Source organism: Buteo buteo, chromosome Z (assembly GCF_964188355.1).
Source record: "Buteo buteo chromosome Z, bButBut1.hap1.1, whole genome shotgun sequence".
In the NCBI taxonomy this organism is placed as follows: Eukaryota; Metazoa; Chordata; class Aves; order Accipitriformes; family Accipitridae; genus Buteo; species Buteo buteo.
The window spans coordinates 76,456,693-76,482,781 of record NC_134204.1 but is presented as its reverse complement, the minus strand read 5'-3'; the positions used below and the strand labels follow the sequence as shown (position 1 = coordinate 76,482,781).

Genomic DNA, 26,089 nt, shown 5'->3' with positions numbered 1-26,089 from the left:
CCCCAACAACTAACTGCATTCAGAAGATAGTGGTTAATGATTTTAAGTTTCCACAAAGTGGGAGTTGCTAAGACTTGGTCTAACACTACAAACTATCAGACAAACACATCTCTGCCTCTCAGAATGCAAACTCAAAGCCAATTTGCCTAAAGAGTAAGTAATATTTGATTCCTATCATTTTACCAGCATGGAAAATGGAATTTAAAAGGTAAAAGATCTGTCTCATTAAGCAGACAGGTCCTTCTGCCACAACAGAACAATCCCAACAGCATGAACACTGTAGAAATTACCAACTGAAGAAATCAGTTCTTTATTGCTCATCCAATTAAATACATAAAAGAACAACTATTTTTGCTAGTAATTAACTCATCTTCAATCCACAGTTGCAATGGCACTTCTATATCCATATTCTCTGAGAAAGTCAATCAGAAATAATAAACAACTTGGACATTTCAATATTTGAAAATAGAAAGATTCATAGTAAATGGCCTTTGTATGCAGTAACAAAGTAAAGAACAACAAAATGTATGACTAACACAGAAGAAATACAAAGATGCTTATTTACATAACCATTACAATCGGGTTCATTTGGACATAACGTGAATGGAAAGATTTCTGCCAAAATTACGATATGCACAGTAGGTAAGAATTGTTTACTGATAAAAATATTACATGTAAGTCCTGCTGTTTAGAAGCTGCATCACTGGCTTCTATGCAAGACAAGATTATTTCACACATGGGGTATCACAGAAGAGTATCAGAGAACCAGTATCACTGTAGATTGAACTCAGCTTCACTGGAAAAAGTTTAAGATTATTCTTTCCTAGTAATTTTTCCCTGGCAGCTGAACTTTGAATGCCAGGCAATACTGTTGTTCTAATTTTTGTGGTGTAATGTCAATCTCAAATGAAGTATTTTTGTAGTTATTGTACAGAAGGATCAGAGGGTCTTGCTTGTACTATATAATCTGTGTCCCAGTAAACTGAACCATTCATACCTCCATTTTCACTCTCCTTGGAAAAATATGATTGTCACTATTGTTACCTGAAATTCAGATTTGTATGGAGTAGCAATTTAAGATTGCCACCCATATGTATAGTTATCAGAAGTAAGGGTCAAGACTACCTTTCATAAAGCAAGATCCAGCATAACTGTTTTTCTGAATTCTCAAACAAATTGTATTTGTAGTCAAATGTTTTCAGCTGCATAATGTTTTGATGCTCACTATAGTCATAAATTATCTTAAGATATTGTTGCAGCTTCTTTGCACTGCTTGCAGTATTGGCATAGACAGCATGCCTCAAGTATACTTTAAATTTACCTTGGCCACACTTAATTTTTATTGCACTTTTGTTGAGTCAAAAGGATTCAGATGTTCATGCCTGAAGCTTTTCAAAAGGCTCCAAGCTTCATTACAGAAGAACTATCCAACTTTTAATAAGTTCCAAATGGTGGGGTTTTTTTGGTTTGTTTTACCTTGCCTACTTAGGAGTAAGTTTAAAGCTCTCAGTCAGAATATACAAAGGAAACTCACTGTACAGCTTACACATACCTTTGACCTTTAGTAACCGAAGCAGCAGTGCCAGTTTCGAGAAGAATTGAAAAGTTTTATTGAAAGTAAATTACAAGTTTTAGAATTCAGGAGATATGCCGTAGAAAATGCAGTCTTTCTTCCATTCACAGGAGCATACACCAAGTAGTGAACGATGCAGCAAGCATTTGCAGATTTCTCCTTTAATTTGTAAGCTCCTTAGAACAAGGACAGCATCTGACACACTTACCACTTACATTACTTAATACTTATATTACAAAGTCAAACAGTGTTCAACAGCAAATATAAGCTTTTATTAACTATATGTTTCCCAACACCAGTAAGTGGCTTGGAGACTACCCTACCTACCAACAACTGGTGAGGTATACCACCTCATCCCTGTGCAATTCTTCTTTAGATGACTCATCAGGAAGAGCCACCAGAAAGTTTCAGGCTATCAGTTAAGTGTTCTCTTTTACAGGATCTGTTACAGAGTAGTAGTTCATCAGGAAGGGTGTCTGGTCTCTCAAGTAATCTTTTATAGATTGAAGGGTTTGATACTGATATAAACACCACAATACTGGAATAATGATTAAACAAATCTTAGTGAAGTGTAGAGTATGTTTCATCCCTAAGTCTTGGTCATATTCCTTTATAGACAGCTCTTTAAGAAGGACTAAGTTTTGTTTGCAACATGTAAAACGTGTAATTATGCATTTGCTGTGGAAGGAAGAACAATCCAAGACATAATCAAGTTGCATAGTTCTAGCCCAAGCTGCTGATACAACTTTTGGAGGCATGGGAGGAAAAGAAAAAAAAGACACACTAAACAGTATACATACTTTTGGATAATCCAGTTCAAAGAAGGTTTCTAAGTTGTTGATCAGGTTAGGATCCACACCTTTTAACGGCTTTAGAAGTGAAACACCAGGAAGCTTGCTATATGGCTGTTTGTCTGTGGCCTTCTTATTGAGGTGGAGGCGTCTGTAAGGAGAAATAACATGTACCACCATATATAGAAAATATGCTAAAGAATTCCATTCAAAATACAGTGAGAACTAAGAAAGCTTGGGAGTTAAAATTGCTGCAAAAAAAATTAGTTTTGGTTGTAAAAACAACAGCTATTTTTATATCTGACAGTTGATGTGTCATACACAATGCTTAAAGAACTCTTAGCATTGTATGTAGGTTAAATTCAACCTTCTTCAACTTATTAGACATTTCAGATTAATGCATTTTGCAGTATGCATTTTGAACAATAAGAGTATCACTTTTTTTAAACTGTACAGGAGATAAGATTTTTTCTGCCTTCCTCCATAGCATTAAAACTCATAGTACTGCAACAGGATAATCATAAAAACCAGTTTACTATAAACAAGACAAAACAAGAAAAGGGTCAGGTGCTTTTTGCTGCACTGATTTACGCAAAACTTAGAGCAAGCTGAAAGCACAGGGGAAACAGTTGATCCTACTGATCAATTAGTTAACAAACACCTCCAAGAAAAGGGTAAGATCAATGGTATAAAAACCGTAGAAACTGGACATCAGGCTGGGTCAGAAGCATAGATAAACTGAGAAAGTATTTCAGTCACTCACTAGTAGTATTTCAGTCACTCACTAGTAGTATTTCAGTCACTCACTAGTAGTATTTCAGTCACTCACTAGTAGTATTTCAGTCACTCACTAGTAGTATTTCAGTCACTCACTAGTAGTATTTCAGTCACTCACTAGTAGTATTTCAGTCACTCACTAGTAGTATTTCAGTCACTCACATACAAAGTAAATTGACAATCATGTCACAACTCACTAACATGAATGTTTAATCCTACACTCCCGTGTGGATGAATGCAAAATTAAATTCTGAAAGCTTGATGGGCCAGTATACAATCAAATTTGCATCACTTAAATTATATACATATTTACTTAACTGGAGAAGAAGTATTTGCTGAAACTTAAAATTTGCAAATTAGTGTATATACTCATACTGTAGCTCTCTAACTTGCATAGTAGTCAGATTGAAAGAATATTTTATTGCAGCATGCACCTAATGGTATCAATTCTTAACTTAAAACTTTCACACTTTAAAATTTACAAGATGCTGCCTCAAAAAAACCCAAAAAAGGGAATAGAGTTGCTTCATCCTGGTTAAATGGTAAAAAAAGTCAAGTTCCTAGGAAGCATGCTCCTGAAGAATGTGTTTGATCAAGTGAAATTGCTGAACTATGAAGGAGCTCCACTAAGAGGAGAGATTCCAATAGTTCTCTAGAGTTATTTTTTCCTGATACAGGACAGTGACACCATGTTTGCTGTTACTTCATCAGCCTCCCCCTTCCCCAGCATGATCCCTTCAGGCAGGTTTGCAGCTGGACACCAGGGGCATAAAGGTGTTACAAAGAGTAAACAATGGACTCACTAAAAAGACAGAAGGGCAAAGCAGGTGATGTCCTTGTACTGTTATTGAGTCCAAGCCTGGGCACTGCAGAGGTAAACTGAAATGGTCTTGCTGAGCAATTAATAGCCAAGGGACAGTCAGACCAGAGTAAGAAAAGCAATAGTTCAAATAGCTACCACAGACAGAGATTTCCTTACCAATTTTCACAAACATAACAGCAAGCAAGGGCTTTAGTGCCAATAAGGAGGGAGAGTCTCAAGAATGCAACTTTGACCAGGAGGAACAGAAGGTAGATAATGCTAATGCAAGGGAAAAAAAAAAGTACCCCATTTAAAACAGACTGTTGCAATGCACACAGCTTTGTGCAGAGACAAAAGCCTTATTGAACAGGAAATACAGATGGAAGTGGCAGAGTAAATGGAAAAAGGTAAGGAGTGAAAGGATGAAGACAAGACTCGAGGCATGACTGTGATAAAGAATAAGCACCAAGTGATAAAACTGCAGAATCTTGCGAGGCATTGTATTACAAGCCATGCTGACACATCGGCTTTTTCTTATGTAATTCAATCACCTGCATAATCCTACACATGATGTAAGAGAGGGAAACCTTACAAAGCATGCAAATGAGGCATGCAGCATTATCAGAATCTATTCAGCTATGAAACACCATACAGTGAGACTTTTGACAGAGTATGGCTCAGTATGGCAAGACTGTCCCTAAGATGCTATCTTAAAAATAAGACTCCAGTTAATGTTCTATTCATAAAGCTGCGCAGAAGCGGGAGCCTGTCATCCTGAAAGCACTGTGGTATTGTGACACTAACATAAAGCAATTTCCATGCCAGTAATTGCAATGCTCTGGTAGACGCTATGGAGCAAGAAGCAAATTAACAGTAAACCAGAACATTTTACACTGAGAAGGACTATTCATGAAGTGGCATATTCTGAAGACTTTAAAAGTTACAATTGAAAACCTACCATCACCAGAGAAACAGACCAACCATTATAAAAAATAAGTTACAATATTCAAATTAAGGCTAACTTTTAACATGGAAGTCAAAATAACAGATTAAGTTTAAACAACATCAACATTGTTGATGCAGGTATGTTCTAAATGAAGTTGTGTGTTACAGACCATGCCCCAAAGTCTCCAACGTAGAGGTAACATTAAGCAGTAAGTTGGTATTTTTGAGCACTAACCTGTGCTTACAGTGGTTCAGTTCGCAGACAGCTGTTGTGATCACGGTGGTCTTTGTCACCAGCAAGTATGACAACTACAGTTCAAAGTGATAAAGGAAAGCAATCCTTTCACAAAGTTTGTATCATATATAGAATATTATTTTGCACTGAAGTTAGCCCAAAGCGGTCAAAACCACTAACTATACAGAAGTATTTGCTTAATGCATTTTTTTTCTACCTCTGCCTAATGCAGTAATCTGCAGAAAACCACTACACCAAGGAATGTATGAAAACTTTGAGCTCTGAAACAGATGCTGGCAGAGCACTGTTTAAAGGCACTTTCAGATCCTGTGTGTGAAAGGCCAGTAGCAAGGTTATCTGTAAGCGCTTTTGCACCTACATATATTAAATGGGTCAGCCTGCAATCCCTAAGTAATGAAAATGTGACATTCCTTCTAGGCAGTCTGGTGCTGGTGTACATAGATGGGGGAAGAAAAAAGCAGCAGGATGCATACTAGTGTCAGGAGCTATAGTTCAACTATCCTATATCATGTAAGGGGCATCTACAAAATTTTCTCAAACCTAGTTCCTTAACATGGTAATAATTAACCCACAGAAGCAACTGTAATCTAGGTTTCCTCTCTCAGCAGAGGAAAAAAGTATTTCCAAAGACAAAATCCAGGCTACTGAGTTATCACTGCCCAGTATACTACATGATGAATTCTTGCTAACCTGTATCAAATTAAGCAACAAAACTTTTTTTTTTTTTAAAGGCCAAGACTACACTTCCTCTCCCCACCTCATTAAGGGCAGGAGAATACTCTAGCAAAACCAAAAAGTTTGCTACAGTGGACAGACTGCTGGGTCTCTCAGCAGAGATAGTAACATACCTTTGTCCTGAAGGGCAAAAGAGTCCAGGAAGGCTGGACGTTCTTCAAGGCAATCCTAAAGGCTCAGGAGCAGACTGTCCCCATGTGCAGGAAAAAGAGCTGGTGGGGAAGACCACCAGCCTGGCTGAACAGAGGGCTTTGGCTGGAACTCAGGAAAAAAAGGAGAGTTCATGACCTTTGGAAGAAGGGGCAGGCAACTCAGGAGGACTACAAGGATGTCATGAGGTTATGCAGGGACAAAATTAGAAGGGCCGAAGCCCAACTAGTACTTAATCTGGCTACTGCCATAAAAATAATTTCTATAAACACATTAGCAACAAAAAGAGGGCTAAGGAGAATCTCCATCCTTTATTGGATGCAGAGCGAAACACAGTGACAAAGGATGAGGAAAAGCCTGAGGCACTTCAATGCCTTCTTTGCCTCAGTCTTTAATAGTAAAACCAGTTGTCCCCCGGGTACCCAGCCCCCTGAGCTGGAAGACAGAGATAGGGAGCAGAGTGAAGCCCCCGTAATAATTCAAAGCGAAATGGTTATCGACCTGCTACACCACCTGGACACACACAAGTCTACGGAGCCCAATGGGATCCACCAAGGGTACGGAGGGAGCAGGTGGAGGTGCTCTCCAAGCCACTTTCCATCATTTATCAACAGTCCTGGCTAACTGGGGAGGTCCCAGTTGACTGGAGGTTAGCAAATGTGACACCCATCTACAGGAAGGGCCAGAAGGAGGATCTGGGGAACTACGGGCCTGTCAGTCTGACCTCGGTGCCGGGGAAGGTTATGGAGCAGATCATCTTGAATGCCATCATGTGGCACATACAGGACAAGCAGGTGATCAGGCCCAGTCTGCATGGGTTGATGAAAGGCAGGTCCTGCCTGACTAACCTGATCTCCTTCTGTGCCAAGTGACCTGCTTAGTGGACGAGGGAAAGGCTCTGAATGTGTCTTTAGTAAAGCCTTTGACACCGTTTCCCACAGCATTCTCCCAGAGAAACTGGCTGCTCGTGGCTTGGACAGGCATACTCTTTGCTGGGTAAAAAGCTGGCTGGATGGCCGGGCCCAAAGAGTTGTGGTGAATGGAGTTAAATCCAGTTGGTGACCCATCACAAGTGGTGTTCCCCAGGGCTCAGTACTGGGGCCAGTTCCGTTTAATATCTTTATCAATGATCTGGATAAGGGGATTGAGTGTACCCTCACTAAGTTTTGCAGATGACACCATGTTGGGAGGGAGGGTTGATCTGCTCAGGGGTAGAAAGGGTCTACAGAGGGATCTGGACAGGCTGGATCAATGGGACAAGGCCAATTGTATGAGGTTCAACAAGGCTCAGTGCCAGGTCCTGCACTTGGGTCACAGCAACCCCATGCAGCGCTACAGGCTTGGGGAAGAGTGGCTGGAAAGTTGCCTGGTGGAAAAGGACCTGGGGGTGCTGGCTGACAGCCGGCTGAATATGAGCCAGCAGTGTGCCCAGGTGGCCAAGAAGGCCAATGGCATCCTGGCCTCTATCAGAAATAGTGTGGCCGGCAGGACTAGGGAGGTGATCGTCCCCCTGTACTCGGCACTGGTGTGGCCGCACCACAAATGCTGTGTTCAATGCTGTTTTGGGCCCCTCACTACAAGAAACACATTGAGGTGCTGGACCATGTCCAGAGAAGAGCAACCAAGCTGGTGAAGGGTCTAGAGCACAAGTCTCATGAGGAGCAGCTGAGGGCACTGGGGTTGTTTAGCCTGGAGAGAAGGAGGCTGAGAGGAGACCTTATCACTCTTTACAGCTACCTGAAAGGAGGTTGTAGCAAGATGGGGGTCAGTCTCTTCTCCCACATAACAAGTGGTAGGACAAGAGGAAATGGCCTCAAGTTGTGCCAGGGGAGGTTTAGATTGGATATTAGGAAAAATTTCTTCACCAAAAGGGTTGTCAAGCACTGGAACAGGCTGCCCAGGGATGTGGTTGAGTCAGCATCCCTGGAGGTATTTAAAAGACATGTAGATGTGGCACTTAGGGACATGGTTTAGTGGTAGACTCAGCAGTGCTAGGTGAACGGCTGGACTCAATCTTAAAGGTCTTTTCCAACCTAAACAATTCCATGATTATACATTCATAGATAGAATAAGATTTTATTTATATATATCCAAGTCATGAATTCAAGACAGCATTTGGCTTGGGAGCTACAGTGCAAGCATTTGCCTGCCTGTGAAGGCAGGAGGGAGGGATCTACACAAGCAGCCATTGTCATAGCTCCAGTCTACCCCACCAGGAAGCAAAACAAGACACTTGGGTGTGGAGGCAGAGAGAAGCGCAAGAGGACTCTCTGCAATGACACTACTAAGCCTGAATAACACAGTATTATCAAGTATTTATTTCTCATACTGCTCTACCCAGATTTAAGCACACAGGCATACTACTGGGCATTAAGAGGCCTGCTACACTATTACTCCTTTTTAGGGAACTCCTAGACTTCAGATACATTTGAAAATTGTAAAACAGATCAAACAAAAGCCAACATCACCTGTGGTCACAGCCCCTTAGCAAATGGACAGAATTATTCTTAAAGCAAGAACTAAACACCTTGATCCTGTTTTCAATCTTCTTCCCCCTAGACTGGAGCTTTATAACATACAATCAGAGAATGCTTTGGGTTGGGAGGGACCTTAAAGATCATCTAGTTCCAACCCCCCTGCCATGGGCAGGGACACCTTCCACTAGACCAGGTTGCTCAAAGCCCCATCCAACCTGGCCTTGGATACTTCTAGGAATAGGGCATCCACAGTTTCTCTGGGCAACCTGTTCCAGTGCCTCACCACCCTCACAGTAAAGAATTTCTTCCTAATATCTAATCTAAATCTACCTTCTTTCAGTTTAAAGCCATTACCCCTTATCCTATCACTACATGCTCTTGCAAAAAGTCCCTTTCCAGCTTTCTTGTAGGCCCCCTATAGATACTGGAAGGCTGCTATAAGGTGTCCCCAAAGCCTTCTCTTCTCCAGGCTGAAAAAATCCCAACTCTTTCAGCTTGTCTTCATAGGGGAGGTGCTCCAGCACTCTGATCATCTTCATAGCACTCCTCTGGACTCACTCCAACAGGTGCATGACCTTCTTATGCTGGGGGCCCCAGAGCTGGACACAGTACTCCAGATGGGAGTCTCATAAGAACAGAGTAGAAGGGGAGAATCACCTCCCTCAACCAGCTGGTCATGCTTCTCCTGATGCAGCCCAGGATACAGTTGGCTTTCTGGGCTGCAAATGCACATCACCAGGTCGTGTTTTGCTTCTCATCAACCAAACACCCCCAAGTCCTTCTCCCCAGGGCTGCTCTCAGTCCACTCCATCACCCAGCCTGTTTGTGCTTGGGATTGTCCCAACCCATGTGCAGGACCTTGCATTTGGCCTTGTTGAACTTCATGAGGTTCACATGGGCCCACCTCTCAAGCCTATCAAGGTCCCTCTGGATGGCATCCCTTCCCTCCAGCATGTTGACCACACCATACAGCTTGGTGTCATCAGTAAACTTACTGAAGGTGCACTCAATCCCACTGTCCATGTTGCTGACAAAGACATTAAATTGCACCGGTCCCAATACCGATCCCTGAGGAACACCATTCATCACTGGTCTCCACTTGAACATCAAACTGTTGACTGCAACTCTGAGTGTGACCATCCAGCCAATTCCTCATCAAACCATACCTGAACCAGTTTAACTACAGGCTACTGCTCAGAGGCACCCCCCTCCTTCCTTCTTTCCCCTCTTTTTCTGGGATATGCTGTGCTTGTCAATGGTGATGACATTTGTCTGATCCCACAGTGACCTAGTTGAGATACTTAAACCACCACATAACTATTATCCCATATGTAATGTTAGCATTTTGTCAGTTTAACTTAGCAAGTATACAGTATGAAAGGATGTGGCAAGATGATCATGCAGCTTCACTAGAAGCAAAGATCCCCCAGTGTTCCTTCTCCACTGTGCTGCCATCAACACCAGCCAAACAAGACATCATGCTAGTATTGATACCCGTACAATCCCGCTTCAAGCCACTCACTTAACAGAAAGGTAAATCTGGCTTTTTTTCCTCCCACTTCAGGTTGTCTTCTGCCAAACTAGAGTTAGGGTGCTCTAGGGAAGGCTGCAAAGAAGCTCCAGAGCATGTTCAAGAAGGTGGCTGTGAATGTGCTCCCAAGATCATGGGAGAAGAGGAGGAATAGGGTCTCCTTCCTCCTCAGGTTTCAGTGGGCTTCCAGAGGAGCCAAGTTGCCCCTGGATGAGCAGCATAAGCCCACTCACCATGGAGTCAGAGGAGGACCAGTGTCAGCACAAAGGAAGCATCAGGGGCACAACACCTTCTGCTAGAAACATACACAAGGATTAGGGTCAGGCTCCTGAAAACTCTTTCACAACAAACCCTGCATCACAGCTTTCCTTTACAGCACTCACTCCCTTATAGCGTTCTCCCTTCCTTTGCCTGCCAGAAACAGCTAACTGGAACTAATTACTAGTAGAAAACACTGCCAGAGTTCACAAGTGACTCTCGAAGTAATACTTAAGGCACACCACTCTTCTACCTCTCCTGGCTGAAAGGAAGAGATTGCCCCATAGAAATGTGCTGGTGCCAGTTCAGGACACCTTTGCTTGGCTGCTGGCCTGGGTCAACCCATCCCACCAGCCAACCAGTGTTCTCAGGTAGGCAGTCTTCCCCAACCTCCACTCTTGCCACTTGCTTACATCCGATTCAACGGCCATATGGACACAGGGCAAGCCAATCCACCCACCCAAGTTACATAAGTGTCAGATCCAACACCAGGGAGGAATAGAAATGCACAGCTGGGAGCAAGTAGAAAGGACTGAAGAGGAACCCCTAATGTCACTTTTAGTATGACAGCAATTGTAATTAAAAACAATTAACATGTAAATTAGCCTTGATAAAATGGTCAGAGATACAGGGAAGTAGACAAGTCTGAGAGAAGGAAATGGTGGGCAAGATTTAGGTGCCCACTTTCGAGCACAGACTTCTTGTGGCTGTCTGCCAGCAGAGAAAGTCATAGGTTTGTGCATGCCTGCAAAAAACCTGAAAATAAAAAATGTAATCCTACTGTTTGCATACTAGAAATTTATGTTGAAAAGCATGCTGCAATTGGTTAGTGCTTCATCACATGCCAGCTGAGGGCAGAAGGCAGACCAAACATTTCGTTCACTTTCAATGCATATTTTCTCCTGTACTACACATACAAAGAAAAGGACCTTAGAATGTAATGCACTGAAATCACAATGAGTAGTGGAGAGGAAAGGGAATGATCAAAAAAAAAAAACAACAACCTTAAAACAAGCTCCAAAATAGCAAGAGTTAAAGCTTTTCCGCAAAAAAAACCCACCAAAAAACAGTTGAATTAAAGGTCATGAGACAGAATTAAGAAAGAGCCTAGGTTGTGATCATTCTCATTTTTCAGAAGGTAAGTGTTCTCAAAAACCAAACATCATTTTGCTCTTCCAGTTTTGGGAAGCAGTAGTTCGATCAGTGGCTAGTAATAACAGCAAACAAAATCATACAGTGCAGAACAGCAGAAATCCTGCCTAGTGCTACTTGACATTTTGAATCTGAAATCTTCATACACAGCTGAAATTCTTTAAGAAGCATCTTCCAAATGGTATCACAAAAGTCATGTTCAGTAGATGTGATCCATAACTTGCTATAGCCTTTTTTAAAGGGGAGGGAGAGAAAGTGGGGATTTTAAATACGTTTTAGAGTTTTAAGTAGAAAAAATCCCTTATCTTTCAGGAAGCAGAAAGAGCAAACACTACAGACCTCAACTTAAAGCCAGCAAACACTCCCTTTTTTTAATCTAGAAATTCCTCTCCTACTGCCCTCCCTGCCCCACACCTGCACAATAAAGAGAAACAAACAGGCTCCAATACAATAGGTTGTAGTTAAACCTGAAGTAATGGTAACCCTTTTACTGTCTGAACCCTAGACAGTTTACAATTCAGCAAGCTGAAATGAAACATGCTTAAGGAAAACATTGCAAGTTGCCTACAACACAGCCATTACTGCATCATACTAAGCATTAAAACGAACACACTTTTTTTTCTTGTAGTCTATCTGCAGGCTGCCATCAAAATAGCAATTCACTCCCTGTTTCTGATTTCCCACACCCTCAGCCTACTGGTGGCTATAAAGCAGTCAGCACCACAAGATAAATTGGATCAGCCTGCTGATCAGAGAACTATCCCACAGAAAAAGCTAGCTTGCTGATCTGAGTCACCACATAGCCACATGCTCACTAAAGGCAGATTAGAATGGCAGAAATGTTTATAAAGGTGTAGGGGTAGGAGGGGATTTGGATTATCCCTTTGTGCATCAAATCAAGAGCCACTGAGGCACAGAAATAGGAATGCTTTTTGATACAGACCCCTTGCAAAAAACATTACGCAACTTCAGAGAACTGCATCCAGCATAATTTGTGGGTTTTTTTATGAAAGCATCTCCAGTGGATGGCAGTAACTCTGGGCCAGATAAACCAACCACAGCAGAGTGCTTTTAGTACAGGATCAACCCCTCAATGTTAAGTATGGGATCTTTTAAAACATAAAGCTTAAAACATAGAACTTTTGTATCGTGAAACTATTCAATTTGTTATTCTGACTTGTATTTTGCAATTCTATAGGATTAAAATAGCTCAGCCCTATTAATTTCATAAGGCACAAGTTTAAATGACAACATCATTAGTCGAATTAGATAACATGCTTCCTACAGACCCCAGGTTGCTCCTTACTGCTCCCTTTGTGCCAAAGATCCCTGCTACTCATCAACATTTTCCAGTTTCTTCTCACTAAAAGCTTCCAAAATAGTTAACTGCCAGTAACAGAATTATGTTAATGACTAAACAGAAACATTAACAAATCATAAAGCAGATACCATGCTAATATTTTTTTCTTAATTTTCAGTGGATGACAGGCCATTTTTTAATTAATTAACTCAGCTGCAAGTGTTTCCAGAGTACAAAAGAGCATGCCACTGAAGCAGAAACCTTACTGAAACACCAATTCATGAAAGTTTGAACACACAGTCCCAGGCCCTATTACCCCCAGCTGGTATAATAAAAAAAGCTGTAAACCTTTGTCTGGACTACACAATTGTCAGTGAGACAGTGTCACTGCCCTCGCACTGCAAATGCCTTGGAGAGCTTGAATAAGTCTCCTATAAGGAATATCAGAAACTGAAGAAAGCAATTATAAAAAACCTGTGAAAGAAAATGTTAACTTAAAGTAACACTTCTACACTCAACACCATATTTGGCAGCATTTCAGAAGGGCAATTTTTTTTTAATGTTTCTAATAGATACAAACCAGAAAAACTGACTTCGTAAATTTCACCTGTCTTCTCTCTAAAAAAAAAAAAACAAACAAAAAACACCCACAACACAAAACACTTGGTTCATAGACCCTCCAAGAAGTCATTTACCTCCCTGACCACTACACAATCTACATAAAACAATATGCTTGGAAATGCTGTTATGAAACATATGTATCATCTCTTACAAATGCTTAGAAGGAAATGTGGAGTACCTGAATTTTGAAACATCTCATTAGTATTTCAAAAGGTTAACAGGTACAACCCTTGACACTATTTCAACTACATCATACTGCGCAGTCAGTACAGCAGGCAGGGGAAAAAGCAGTGAAAAACCCCACAGACTCCTGCAGCCTAAAAATCCTGTCTACTCCTCCCTCTCCCCTAGCCCATCATAGAGATCTATGAGGATGAAGGCAGGAAGAATTTCTCACTTTCTAGTTGCTACTCCTGTTATTATTTACACTCAACAGTTCAAAATACATGTTCTCATGAAGGAGATGAGTCTGAAAGTTTTCTACCTCTTTTTAACCCAGAATCTTACTTTAGCAAGGCTTGCAAGAAAAATGCATACTGATTTAAGTAAAAAAGTACTTCAGTAGAAAGTGCTTAAGATATTTCCTCAATAACAGCTCAGTACCTTGACCAAAATCTGAGTTTCAGCAGCTTGATTATTCTGGATCTAACAACGTGTGCATATGACTAGAGAATTCATAATGAAGTGTAGCACACTACCTATTATCAAACCCAAGCAGCAGTCACCTGGGAAGTCATTACTATACAGGCATATTGAACGAAGACCTCAAGACAAGCACTTTAATAAAAATAAGACACTTACAAACAACCTAAAAATGAATGTTTAACTTCATTTACAAACTCCTCCTTATGGACTGTCTTCTGACAAAGTTGAGCTGAGCCCTACCACAGGGGAAAAAAACCCAACCAAAACAGTCTTTGGTTTACAAAGAGTTGTTTCAGAAGAGGAGGACAATAATTCAAGTAGTCTAAACCAGACCAAACCAACTACCAGCACAAATTGGCAACAAAGATACATTATTAGTTATCCCACTGTTTTACAAAAAAAAAAAAGGGTTGGCCCACTAGAAGGACCTATCAAGTGTTCAAAAATTGCATTAAGAGATCCAACAGTTCCAAAGCAAGAAGTTACAAGTAGCACTGCCAAGATAGTACTAATCTTTCACTTAGTACAATGCTTCACTTTGGCTTTCTATCTTTGTCTATGCTTGTAAACATGTTTTTACTTTACTCGTCCAAAGGACAGAGTAAGGCTTTCTTTATGCATGTTACAACTTCAATAATTTGACTCAAGGTATGAATTCACCCAGGCCAATTATGAGAGGGTATAGTCTAGCCTAGGTCCTCATCAACTATTAAAAGCAACATATTTAAGAAAATGCAAAACTATTTACCTTGCAATTAGCAAAAATAAACGCTTTTTTTGATCTACAGCAAAACATTTCTCACAATAAAATAATTAATCATTTATTTTAAGCTATAGTCTTCAGTAAGATGCAAAACCAATATTAAGTGTGTCAAACCCACAGACCCTCATTTCAGTTAAAATAAAACGTAAGAATCCCAGTGAACTCTGACACCACTATTTGGCATTACGCAATTCCCAGGGAGTGATGGACACAAATACTGAAGGGTGCTCTAGTAAACCAGTAAAACTAGTTACATACTTAGCATGCCACAGAGCAGTTCTGACAAAGACTTTAAAAATTAATTTGTGAAATTTCTATCATCTACCACTCTACTCACCCACCTTAATCAAAAGTTATGCCTCTATGGAAACATGGTTCATGTAAAACCTCAGTTTCTTTAAACATCTTTGAAATCTTTATATCCTTAGAGAAGCTGACAAAAAGATTATATTCTTCCTCATCCTACTGTTCAGCTTCTTCCACTCCAGCTGACAAACAAGGCTGCATGGTTTTTTTTTCTTTCCAAGAGCTCTACATGCTCCACTAACCCAACCATTTCATTTCCATCTTACATACTCTAAATCTTGCAGTCTTTTATCCTCTCCTTCGATGCAAATGACTCAAACAGATGTGGTTTGTTTTTAAAGCCCACTTGTCACATCTTTTGCACCATCTTCCCTCCTTTCAACATAAGCATACCATCCAGTCTGCCACAATTACTCTCCTTTAAATCTACACTAGACAGTCTTTAGCCTAGGCTTTAGTTCCTTGCATTCTGTTAAATCATTCATGTTCACAGGTGCTACTACCATACTGTCACCTCAAAGTTTATAGTCTGTCTATATACTCTGTCTATAGACTCTATATAGTCTTATCCTCCTGACACAACACTAAAAAATTGGCCTTCCCTAACTGCCTCCAATATCATGGGGTTTCTCTCACATTATCACTCTCAGATTTCTGGTTCTGCACTGTTTTGCTTTCCATAATTATTAATTCTGTAATACAGAAACCGCAATCTTAGTATAACTAACTCAAAAGTTAACTCCTGGTTTCTCCAGATCTGTCTTCCCCTAAGGATTACCTACATTTAAGTCTTGTGACTACACAGCCACAAGGTAAATTTCAATTTGTTTAAAATACACAACTTACATACTCCACACAACCTCCTTCTCAGTCTATCACTCGGTAACAGTCCAGGCCTGGGTGTCACCTTTCATAAAATCACAGAACAGAGGTTGGGAGGCATCTCTGGAGATCAACTACTCCAACTCTCTAGCTCAAAGTGGGGTTAACTAGAGTAGGGTGCTCAGGACCACCCAGTCATCCTTTCATGCCTCCAAGGATGGAGCCTCCACAACCTCTCTGGAAAGCCCATTCCAGTGTTTGACCATGAAAGTCTTCTTTTGTTTAAAAATGAGTCTTTCATTTGAATTTGTGCTTGTTGCCTCTCATCCTGTCACTGGGCACCACCGAGAAGAGTCTTGCACCATCTTCCTCAGACCCCCTCCAAAATCAGGTATTTACACACATTGATGGGATTCCCCTGAGCCTTCTCCAGGCTGAACAGTCCCAGCTCTTAGCCCCTCCTTGTATGTCAGATGCTGCAGCCTCACCATCATCTCTGTAGCCCTAAGCAAGACTTGCTCCAGTATATACATGTCTCTCATACTGTCGGCCTTCTTTGCCACCACAGGCACACTGCTGTTCATAGTCAAACTAGCATCCACCAGCAGCCCCAGGTCCTTTTCTGCCAAGCTGCTTTCTAGCCTGTCAGCCCCCAGCCTCTGCTGATGCATGGAGTTATTCCTGCCAGGTGCAGGACTTGGCATTTTCCTTGGTTGAGCTTGATAAGGTTCATGTCAGACCATTTCTCCAGCTTGTCCAGGTCCCTCTGAATGGCAGCACACCCACCTGGTATATCAGCCACTCCTCCCAGTTCCATATCATCAGCAAACTTGCTGATATGTCCCATCCTCCAGGTCATTAATGAATATGTCAAACACTATTGGCCCCCGCACTGACCCCTAATGATTTTGTGCATCTCAAACTTAGCATCCCATCAGTGGTTCCCACCTTCTATCACAAGCTATCATTATCCAATCTAAGCACTGTGCATAGAGCAAACTGCTGAAATTTGGTCCAGCTTTGAGCAGAGGGTTGGAACTGAACCTTCAACAGGCATTTCCAGCCTGAAGCACTCCGATTTCCTTCACAGTGCTGAAAAACTGACTCTCACCTCTGCGTTTAAGTTGTTAGAGAAGTCTCAGCCACTCGTATGTTTCCATACCCTGTCATTTTCCTGTGTTCCTCCCCAGTAACTGTACTTGACTTCATATCTTTGCATTGCTATCCTTTAGATTTGCCTCTGCTACAATGCTGAGTAAAAGCAACCCATCAAAGTTCTATGGATGTAACACTCATAGCAAGTACCTTCAGGTTTCTGCATAAAAGTAGGGTCCATCCCCAATGCACAGATTACTAGAGACAGGGTTATTGAGAGAAAGAGCAAGGAAGATGAAGCTTACTCAAGATCAAACAGAAGCCTCAGATAACTTTCCATGGTTCTCCAATGTCATAGTTTGTGGCCAAACATACAAGTCCTTTTTTGCTTTTAACCCTCTAAGAATTTTTTGCAGAAAGATATTGCTAATACAGATCATGAGCTTGCTCCATTCCCTGTTCTACACATACAAGATCACAGACAACAATCTATTGTTAAAGTTACCAACACTTTACATCAAGCTTGTCATCAGCTACATAACTGGTAAAAAGATTTACCTTGAGGTAGACAACCTGTATGGAAAATGTCAGCATGAGTAGTTCAAGTTCAATAAATATTCAACTAAGGAGTGAAGACAAACCCAGGAACAGACATGGCATTCTGCATGTGCTAGACATCTCCAGCCATTTCCTGGACAAGCTTCAGTACAATCATACTTCTCACTTTTCTATTTTTATTCATCAACAAGAGCGAGGGGTGCCTCTAATCTCAGAAATAAGTATCTGCATTATCTCCAAAGTCTATCAAAACATTAGTTTACTTATGCCTGGTAACACTTGATAGTAATAGGCAAGTTCTCTAAAGATGACCTTTTAAGTTAGATGTACGCTACATCCCCTCCTGGCTCCTATCTGTGACAAGACTGCCTCTGAAGCACTTCCACAAACCAAGAAAATGCAACCCTATGAAGGCAAAGTGATTTAGTCAATCTATTGCCAGACACTGACAGTGAAAAAATTAAGACAATCCAAAGGAAGAAAAAGCCCCACCAACAAGCAAAAATGTCAGAAGGAGATGACAGAAGACAAGCAGATAGGTCAGAGAACAGAGCAGGGTAAGCCTGGACACAAATCATGGACTGAGCAGCAAGGGAAGGACAAAGAAAAACAGGGTGAGAAGACAATCAAATAGGGCCAAGAGAAATAGAATTGTTATTTTCTTAAGAATGAAAGGTCATAATTACTATACAGTAACAGATTATTAGCCAAAAGATCAAAATGTCTTCACATAACAAAAAAACAGAAGTCAAACATTGGCTATGTGTGGTTTTTTGTTTAGGTTTAGAAGCCGTGTTCAGAAAGCTCTTCGACATTGCAGAGGTATTTCAGGAAACTTGAGTTTTATGCATCTGTACAAACTGAATTTCCTCCTTGTGTGCATATACATTACACTAAGGCAATTAATTACCTTTAGTTACATTCAAGTGTTTTCTTACATTTACATGTTTCTGAAAGTCTTGGGTTTCACTCAGACAAGGCACAATGGGCCCAGTTACATCCAAATACCACATTTCATTATTTCTTCATTGACTACTGTAACTCATACACAATTAAATTTTAAAAAGCTAAAACCAGCAATATGTTTATCAATTAAGTGACATGCACTACCCTTCCCACTTCTACCTGGGAACCAAGACAATGAAAAACCTCAGTATCAACTGACTGTAGATGCCTTTAAGAAAGTGATTTACATTATGTGCTATAGTTAGAATTGCCACTGACAACTGTTACAAGAACAATGGAGACTCAAAACAAGAACATGACTCCATGAGTTCAGTTTTGTAGACCAGGTGAATAAAGCAGCAAGATATAAACAGCTTAAGAGATTTACCATATATTTTCTAGGAACTCTGTGGCAGAGGCAATGCTGAATGCAAGTCACCAAAGATTGAATTTGACTTCCTTAACTTAAAAGCCATTTTATTGTCTCTCCTCAGTTCCAGAATAATCTTTACAATACACACCTCTACTTGGCATTCAGGTTGAAATAATCATAAACAAGAAGTGAGAGAGTTATTCAGAGAAAAAAATATAAAACCTTTCATTTTTAGACTGAAGTCTGAAGACATAGTAGGGAAACTAAGATCAGATTGATTATGCTTAAGTATGGCATTTTTTAGGTTCTGAAGGCTTCGCTTGCCAGCTTCATTTTAGAAAGAGGCACACCATGTTCAGAAAGCTCCTATCATTATTAAACAAGAGCCACCTATTTTGAAATACAGTTAAAGCAGCAAATCCACTGCCAGAGATCTTGCTAGCCAGTGATTCAGAACTACAAGATGTGTTACAGGACCATAAACCCCAAGAAATAAGCTTTAGTTTCTGGGTTTTCGTGGTTTCTTTTTTTTTTTCCTTTTTTTCTCCTTTTCCCTCATTTCACAAGACTTCTGTTCTGCTCTTTGCATGTGATTAGAATGGAAGTTAGTAAGAATCATTAAGTAACTATTTTAACAGACAGCTAAAATATCAACATTTACTTCACAGTTTCCTGAACACCACTTCAGCCAATACTGTAAGACTTTTTTCCCCTATTAGCACATCATACACATGGTCTTCTATTTCAGATATAGCTATACATTTGATTTTAGTTCTGATAGTTTATTTTAGTTGTCCATACAACTACACAACTTCAGATGGTTTCAAAATCAGTGTATCAGATACTGTCTCCAACACAAAACTCTTCAGTTCGTGGCTCAACTCCAACTGAAGAGCCTATATGCAAGAATGGAACGGTCTTAGTCAAGGTCCCAAGTTGGGTATAAAGGATAGCAAATCAAACAGGTCAAACATCACAGCCTTCATATGCAGATTAATACATGCAAACTGAATTTTATCTAATTACTAGCTATAAAAACCTGCTATTTGGTCCATGTTTACTGCATTTACTTTACTGACTCAGTATTACTGAGAGCGCACCAAACTAAGACCCATTTCATAATCACATACATTAGACAATTTATAAAGATTGGCCTTTTGACTTAACAGTGTGGCTATTTGCATTTCATTGCTTCAGCCCACCTGTTTATTTTATAGGAGTATGAAATCAACCCATACAACTATATACTTATTTATAAATAAAAACCATTCATAGTGGGGAAGGGCAGTAGGGGAAAGAGGTGGCAAGAACCAGATTTTGCAAATGCAGTATGGAGGAACAGACATTCTTCCTCAACTGAAACCTTGTACAGTACCTTAGATATCTGAACCCTGCATCTTTTAAAGCAATTACAGCACAAACCAACACAGCTGAAATGCTGTCATGACCTTAGCCCTGACAACTGCTGACAGCACTCCAAGACATAAAAGCTTACTTTCTTGAATAATCGCATTTATCTACTTAATTCACACACAGTCTAAGTATTTTTCTAAATCAAACATCTAAAATACCAATGGGGAACCACAGGAGAAGGACTCCCTAGGCCACAACAGCTTTGCTGATATGTTTCAGTCTTCTCTTAGTACTCCAGTGGCACAGATCAGCCCTTCCAACTCACCAGTTCAGCATTACTAGATGCAGTGCAGATACAGAACAAACAGCACCTACCCCAGCAACTTTAAAAAATGTTAAACCAACAATACTGTCCATGAAGAGAAAACAGGAAGACTAATTTCTTCTTCACTTCCTGTAACAGGTACAGTGTAAGTAGTTTTCAGTATATGACAAGTATCACACAATTCTACTCTAATACTACATCCTCCCACTGCCATCAAAAGGAATTTCTGTCTGTAAGTGGAGGCCCCTTCATACTTCAGCAGTCCAAGAAAGGGTGCAGTGTGCTGTGCCTGCTGTCCAGGACCAAATAGTCTCTATGAGATAAGGGGCACTGGTAACAGGGTCCAGCCACCAGAGTTTCCAGGCCATGGTGTTAACAATCACCATCTATCTGGGGTCCGTCCCTTCTCCCTAAATGCACTCCAGCAGTTAAAGCAAACAGTTGATTACCTCCTCCTGTTAATTCACTTCACAGGGTTATCTCACTTGCAGGACCAGGCCATTCCTCCATATACCGTTCCACCAGACAACCCCACAGCCCTCCTCCCTTGCACAGGGCAGAGCTGCAAACAGGCTGCAAACTCACCAGAGCAATGCTTTCTCCAGCCATCAGCTATATCCCACCAGCTACAGTTTCCCAGCACCACCACAGCCACTGCAAGGACATCTCCCTGGGATGGCTGCTGTAAGTGTCCAGCATTTCTTTAATTTCACTACAAGCAAAGAGCAGCTGCATGGTGACACTAAGGGGAACAGCAGTCCTGTTTCCGCAGATCCGCCAAATCACTGCAACTGGGGCACCTCCTCCACAACAGCCTGCCAACCGAGCACAGCTTGCAGTTTGGTCACTTCAGTGCTACCAGCTGCTCAACTCCAACCAAGGGCCAACTTTTCACACTGAACACTAAATACTCCTGTTACCACCAGCCCATTACTCTGAGAAAGACAGTCAGCTCCTGGCTCTGGACCTGCTGAGACAGTATCTTGAGAGCCCTACTGGAAGCACACTTTTCTCCAGGGGTCTCACAGGTTGGGACATGACCACCCCAATTCTTACCCATCCCCTTCACAGCTCCCAAGTTTTCTACCTGTTAACACATTGTTTGCATTAACTACCCATATACAATACGTACACTTGCAACACAAATTCCTAATAACAAAACCCACAACTTCTTCCAGTTTCCACACCACTGCAAATACTCCAGCCCCAGGCCACACCAGGTCCAGCTGCTAACCTGCTTTTCCCACCAATTACTGTCACAGGCAAAGCAGGGAATTCTACGTACTTTAAATTATTGCCAATTAACAGACAATTAATTTCTGATTTGGGTATTGAAGAAAAAAAAAAAAGGACAAACAACCAAACTCTTAAGGAAGCACCTTCTGTCCTCCTTCCCCAGGCTCAGCTTTAGTCAGAGACTCTTCTTCCCCACCTTTCTATGTGAACTGCTCTTGTTCCACTGCTCCTTACACTCAGTCCCTCCCAAGCCCTTCAGCGAGCTGACGCAGGAGGCGAGGGTCAGTGCGTAATGGTTTTTCTGCCACGCCTTGCTTCTTACTCATTTTCCTCCACAGCTGGTTGCTTCTTAACTGTTACTCTGCTCCAGCAGGTGTACCTGCTCCGCAGTGACTTACCTACAGGTTGCAATCCCTTTGGCAGAGTCTCTGCCCCAGGCTGCAGTCCCTCAGGGTGCTTCTACCCCAGAATGGCTTGCCCACAGGTCACAGTCCCTTCAGGGGTATGTATACTTGGTCTGGCATGGCTTACCTGCAGCCCACAGTCCATCCAGCAGTGTCCCTGCTCCAGTGTGCAGCCTCCACAGGAGGCAGTCCCTTTGAGGGTATAGCTCCTGTGGCACAGACTGCCTGACGATGTCCTCTTCCCTTCCTCTATTCTATTCCTCTCATGTCTCCTAGTGTATCTCATCCTTTTTCTTTCTCTGTTTATCCTCTCACAATGTCTTCCCCCATATCTCCATTTGTGTCTCCTGCCCCTCGCAGCTGCCACTCTTAAAAGATTTATGAGCAGCAGCACCACACATACTCATCTGATAGCTTGAGGTTTTAGCATGCAATGGGCTGTTTTCATCAGCTTCAAAGCTGTCCAGGATCAGCTGCACCCAGAGTAGTCCATAGTCTCTTCCCCCACCAGGCACCATTGCAGCTCCCCAGTACTGAAATCCTGCTGTTTGTACCCAAGACAACTCACAGAGCTAGTTTTCAAGTTAATTATCCGAGTAAATATGCCACTTAAAGGCAACCAAACTACAGTACAGAAAAACGATTAGAGCTTACAAGTGATTTCACATAAAAAAAGAGCAAGGCAACCATGACCAAGGGCAGCAGTAGCAAGTCTTTAGCATCCATGAATTTAAGAGGAGCTTTGCCTTCAACAAGCGCTGGGTTTTATCACAGATACTTATCTAATGCTTGTGGAACAGCAAGAAAGGAGAACAGATAAGCACAAGCAAAGCAAACAGAAATTCAGATATTTTCTAATGCCTGTAGTGATGCAACACTGGCCTTTTATTTAAGGGAGTAAAAGCATGGTCTGCTACAGGGGGAAAAAAAAAGGAAAGAGATGTGTTCTTAATCCTTTTCCCACATACCCATAGACAACTCCTCTGCAAAGCTCAAGCAGGAATCTGCTTTGTTTGTCAGCCACCAAAATGCAAACACTCCTCACAAACTCCTAAGTATTTTTCCTTGGAGTTATCCAAGAAGGGTCTGGACACGCTACAGATGCTTCTTTTTACTAGTACTACCACTATTTCTCAAAAAAAAAAAAAAGCGTACTTATAGCTAACATTTTGTCTGGTCAGCACAGGGTACTGCGCGCGCTGCTTCGGTTGTTCTGCCGTACACTGCTCGCACAGTCAGAAAGCACACATTTTACAACTGCTGTGCACGGTGGCCTCCCACCGCCAGCGGAAAAGCCTCGCTTTACAGGTGTACCGGCCAACAACAAACCCCAAGCCCTCCCTAGCAGCGCTGAAGGCAAAGGAGCCGAGATCAGGGTGCAAAAGCAGGCGGCAGGAACCGACCGGGAACGGGTGTTACCGATGGCTGGGCACCAGCTACGCCCTCCCCACAGCCGACCCGACCCCCGCCATGCCTCCCTCACGCCGGGGGCCGCGGGACGCGGCCGGCGGCCGCTCCCGGCACGCCGGCCGGCAGGCAGGCGAGCCCCTCCGGCCCCGCGCCAGAGGACGGGAGGCGGGCGGCTCCCCGTGCCCGACACCCGGCGGGGGAGAACGGGGAGAGGAGGGTGGGGGGAAGAGGTGCCGGCGGCCCGCGGGTGCGGCGGCGGGGGACGAGGCCCGCTGCTCCGCTCCTCAGCGGCGGGGCCGCTCTCGGCGCGATGGCGGGTGGGTGGGGTGGAGGGGGGTGAGGGAACAACGCCGGCGCCATCCGCCCCCGCCGCCGCCCGCGCTTACGTGTAGATGATGGACATGAAGTGCATGAGCCAGAGCACGACGAAGAGGATGAGCCCGAAGATGGCGAGTCCCTCCAGGGCCAGGGCCAGCACCGCCATCCCCGGGACGAGGCGGCCCGAGCGGGAGCCGGCGGCGGCGGAGCGGGAGGGGAGCGGAGCGAAGCGAGCGTAGGTGGGTGGGTGGCTCGGTGGCCCGTCGGTGGGCGGGCGGGCTCTCGGGCTGCCCGCGGGCTCTCGGGCTGCCTGCCGCTCCTCCGGCGGCCTCCGCGCCAGCCACCCGGGCAGGCAAGCAGGCGCTCACGCTCTGACGAACCGCCGGCCCGGCCGGCCTGCTCGCCGCCGCCCCCGCCTTTCTGTCAGGCGCAGGCCCCGCCCACCGCTGGTCGGCTGGCCCCCGAGAGGCGGGGCGGGCAGTCACGGGGCGGGCGGCGGCGGCGGCGGAGGGGCGGGCGGTTAACTCCGTTACCGCGCCTCCCCTGCCCCGGGCGCAGGGCCCGGCCCGGCCTCTCGCCACCGCCGCCGGCTGCGCGACCTTGCGGGCGTCTGCCGGGGGCGGGCGGGAGCGGGGCCGCGGTAGCCACAGGCGCGGCGGCGGCCGGTAGGCAGGCGGGGGGCGGGTGGGCTGCGGCCCGCGGCCCGTCGGCGGCCGAGGAGGGGTGCGGCAGGGGCAAATGCGTCCGCTCCCGCTCCTCAGACTCTGCTGGCGGCTTTGAAGGCGGCTCCCTGCCCCGCGAAGGCCTTGTCGCTGCAGCTGAGGGGACCGCGGCCCCGTATCTGCAGAAGGAGGGCTCGGGGCGGCCGGTTGTTGCCGAGCTGATCTAGCACGGATGGGCAGGTGGGGCAGCGTAGCCTTTATTATTTTTTATTTACCGATTTTGAGTCTGAATGCTTTCTCGTTGGCCTTGAATGCCGCAGGACAGGATTGCTAACTCCAGCATCGGTGTGCACCTGGAGGTCGCTGGTGGTGCTGATCCCCCCCCCCCGAGCCAGACCAGCCGCCGAGGGCACTGGGGTGATGGCAGCAGTCACGCCGCAGCGGTGATACAGCAGCCTGGCGGCTACCAGCCTTGGCTTGGTTTGGGTTAGCGCCCGGTTGGCGACAGTCTGTTGCTCGTTACTAATCACCTAAGCTGTCTAGTTTTGCCTGAATTTCTTTACAGTGTTTATGACAATTCCTGTTACTGTCATGTTCCCCCCCTTTTTGAGGGGATTCGTATGAAGAAGCTCCCCAGCACTGCTGTTCTGCTTTTACAGATTACGGTAGCGTCTTGGACCTGGGATCAGAGATGCCAATTTATCTCTTCTGCTGATTGTCTAATAGCAAACAAGCATTGCATTAACTGTTCTAAATTTAACTCCGTTAATATGGGGTATGCTGCGGGAGGAAAATTATTGAAGCGCCTGTGCCTGCATACTGAGCTTGCCAGATGCAGGTTAGTTTTAGTCTAGAAGAAGCGTAGGCATGCGTAAGAGATTATGGTTACCTGGACCTGAGAAGGTACACTTTTTCCTCAGGACTCTTGCCCGGTAGCACGAGCTGAACATTGCAGTGTAATGCACACTCTCTAATAGATTTTTTTTCTTTTCTTCCACAGCTCTCAATTATTAATGCAGATGAAGGAGTGTTCTTAAATTCTGCTTAAGACCTCAGTCATGGTTTTTTAATACTTTCTAGTCTCCATAATGCTTTGAAACTGTGGAAGAGCTAGGTTTCAAGGTAGCTGTAGTTGTGTATGAGCAGTTAGCATTTAAAGGCAACTTACTGTCAGAAAAGCTACGATCTCACATGATGTGGCAGGAAATTGACTAAATTTAAATTAAAAGCACAATTTAAATTTGAAAGTGAAAAGCTACTGATAATTCTGGTAAGAACAGGTGAGGTATCAGTCCATCCTAGAACCAATATTGCGTGTAGTCTGTTAGTTCCTGCTTAACGTTAGTTCCCACACAAATCATGGTGGCCAGCAACATACTTTTACACCGGCTTCAGTGTTTTCTTAGTAAAACTTCCTTAAAATAAAATTTTCACGTAAAACAAATAACCTTAATTTTCAAATTCCCCTGTCACAGATTGTGTCCATATCTCGTTTGTAACTGAAAC

General features: G+C 43.3%; 1 protein-coding gene across 1 annotated transcript in view; it reads right to left on the bottom strand.

Annotated features, from left to right (window-relative positions):
• The window catches only part of UGCG (UDP-glucose ceramide glucosyltransferase), a 34,783-nt gene extending 10,465 nt beyond the window's left edge, over nucleotides 1-24,318 (bottom strand). The window contains exons 1-2 of the mRNA XM_075021686.1: nucleotides 23,990-24,318; nucleotides 2,374-2,515 (exon numbers count right to left, since the gene is read on the bottom strand). Of these exons, the coding sequence (XP_074877787.1) occupies nucleotides 2,374-2,515; nucleotides 23,990-24,087 (240 nt within the window). The 5' untranslated portion in view covers nucleotides 24,088-24,318. The remainder of the gene's footprint in view (nucleotides 1-2,373; nucleotides 2,516-23,989) is intronic.
• Nucleotides 24,319-26,089: the final 1,771 nt, after the last annotated feature.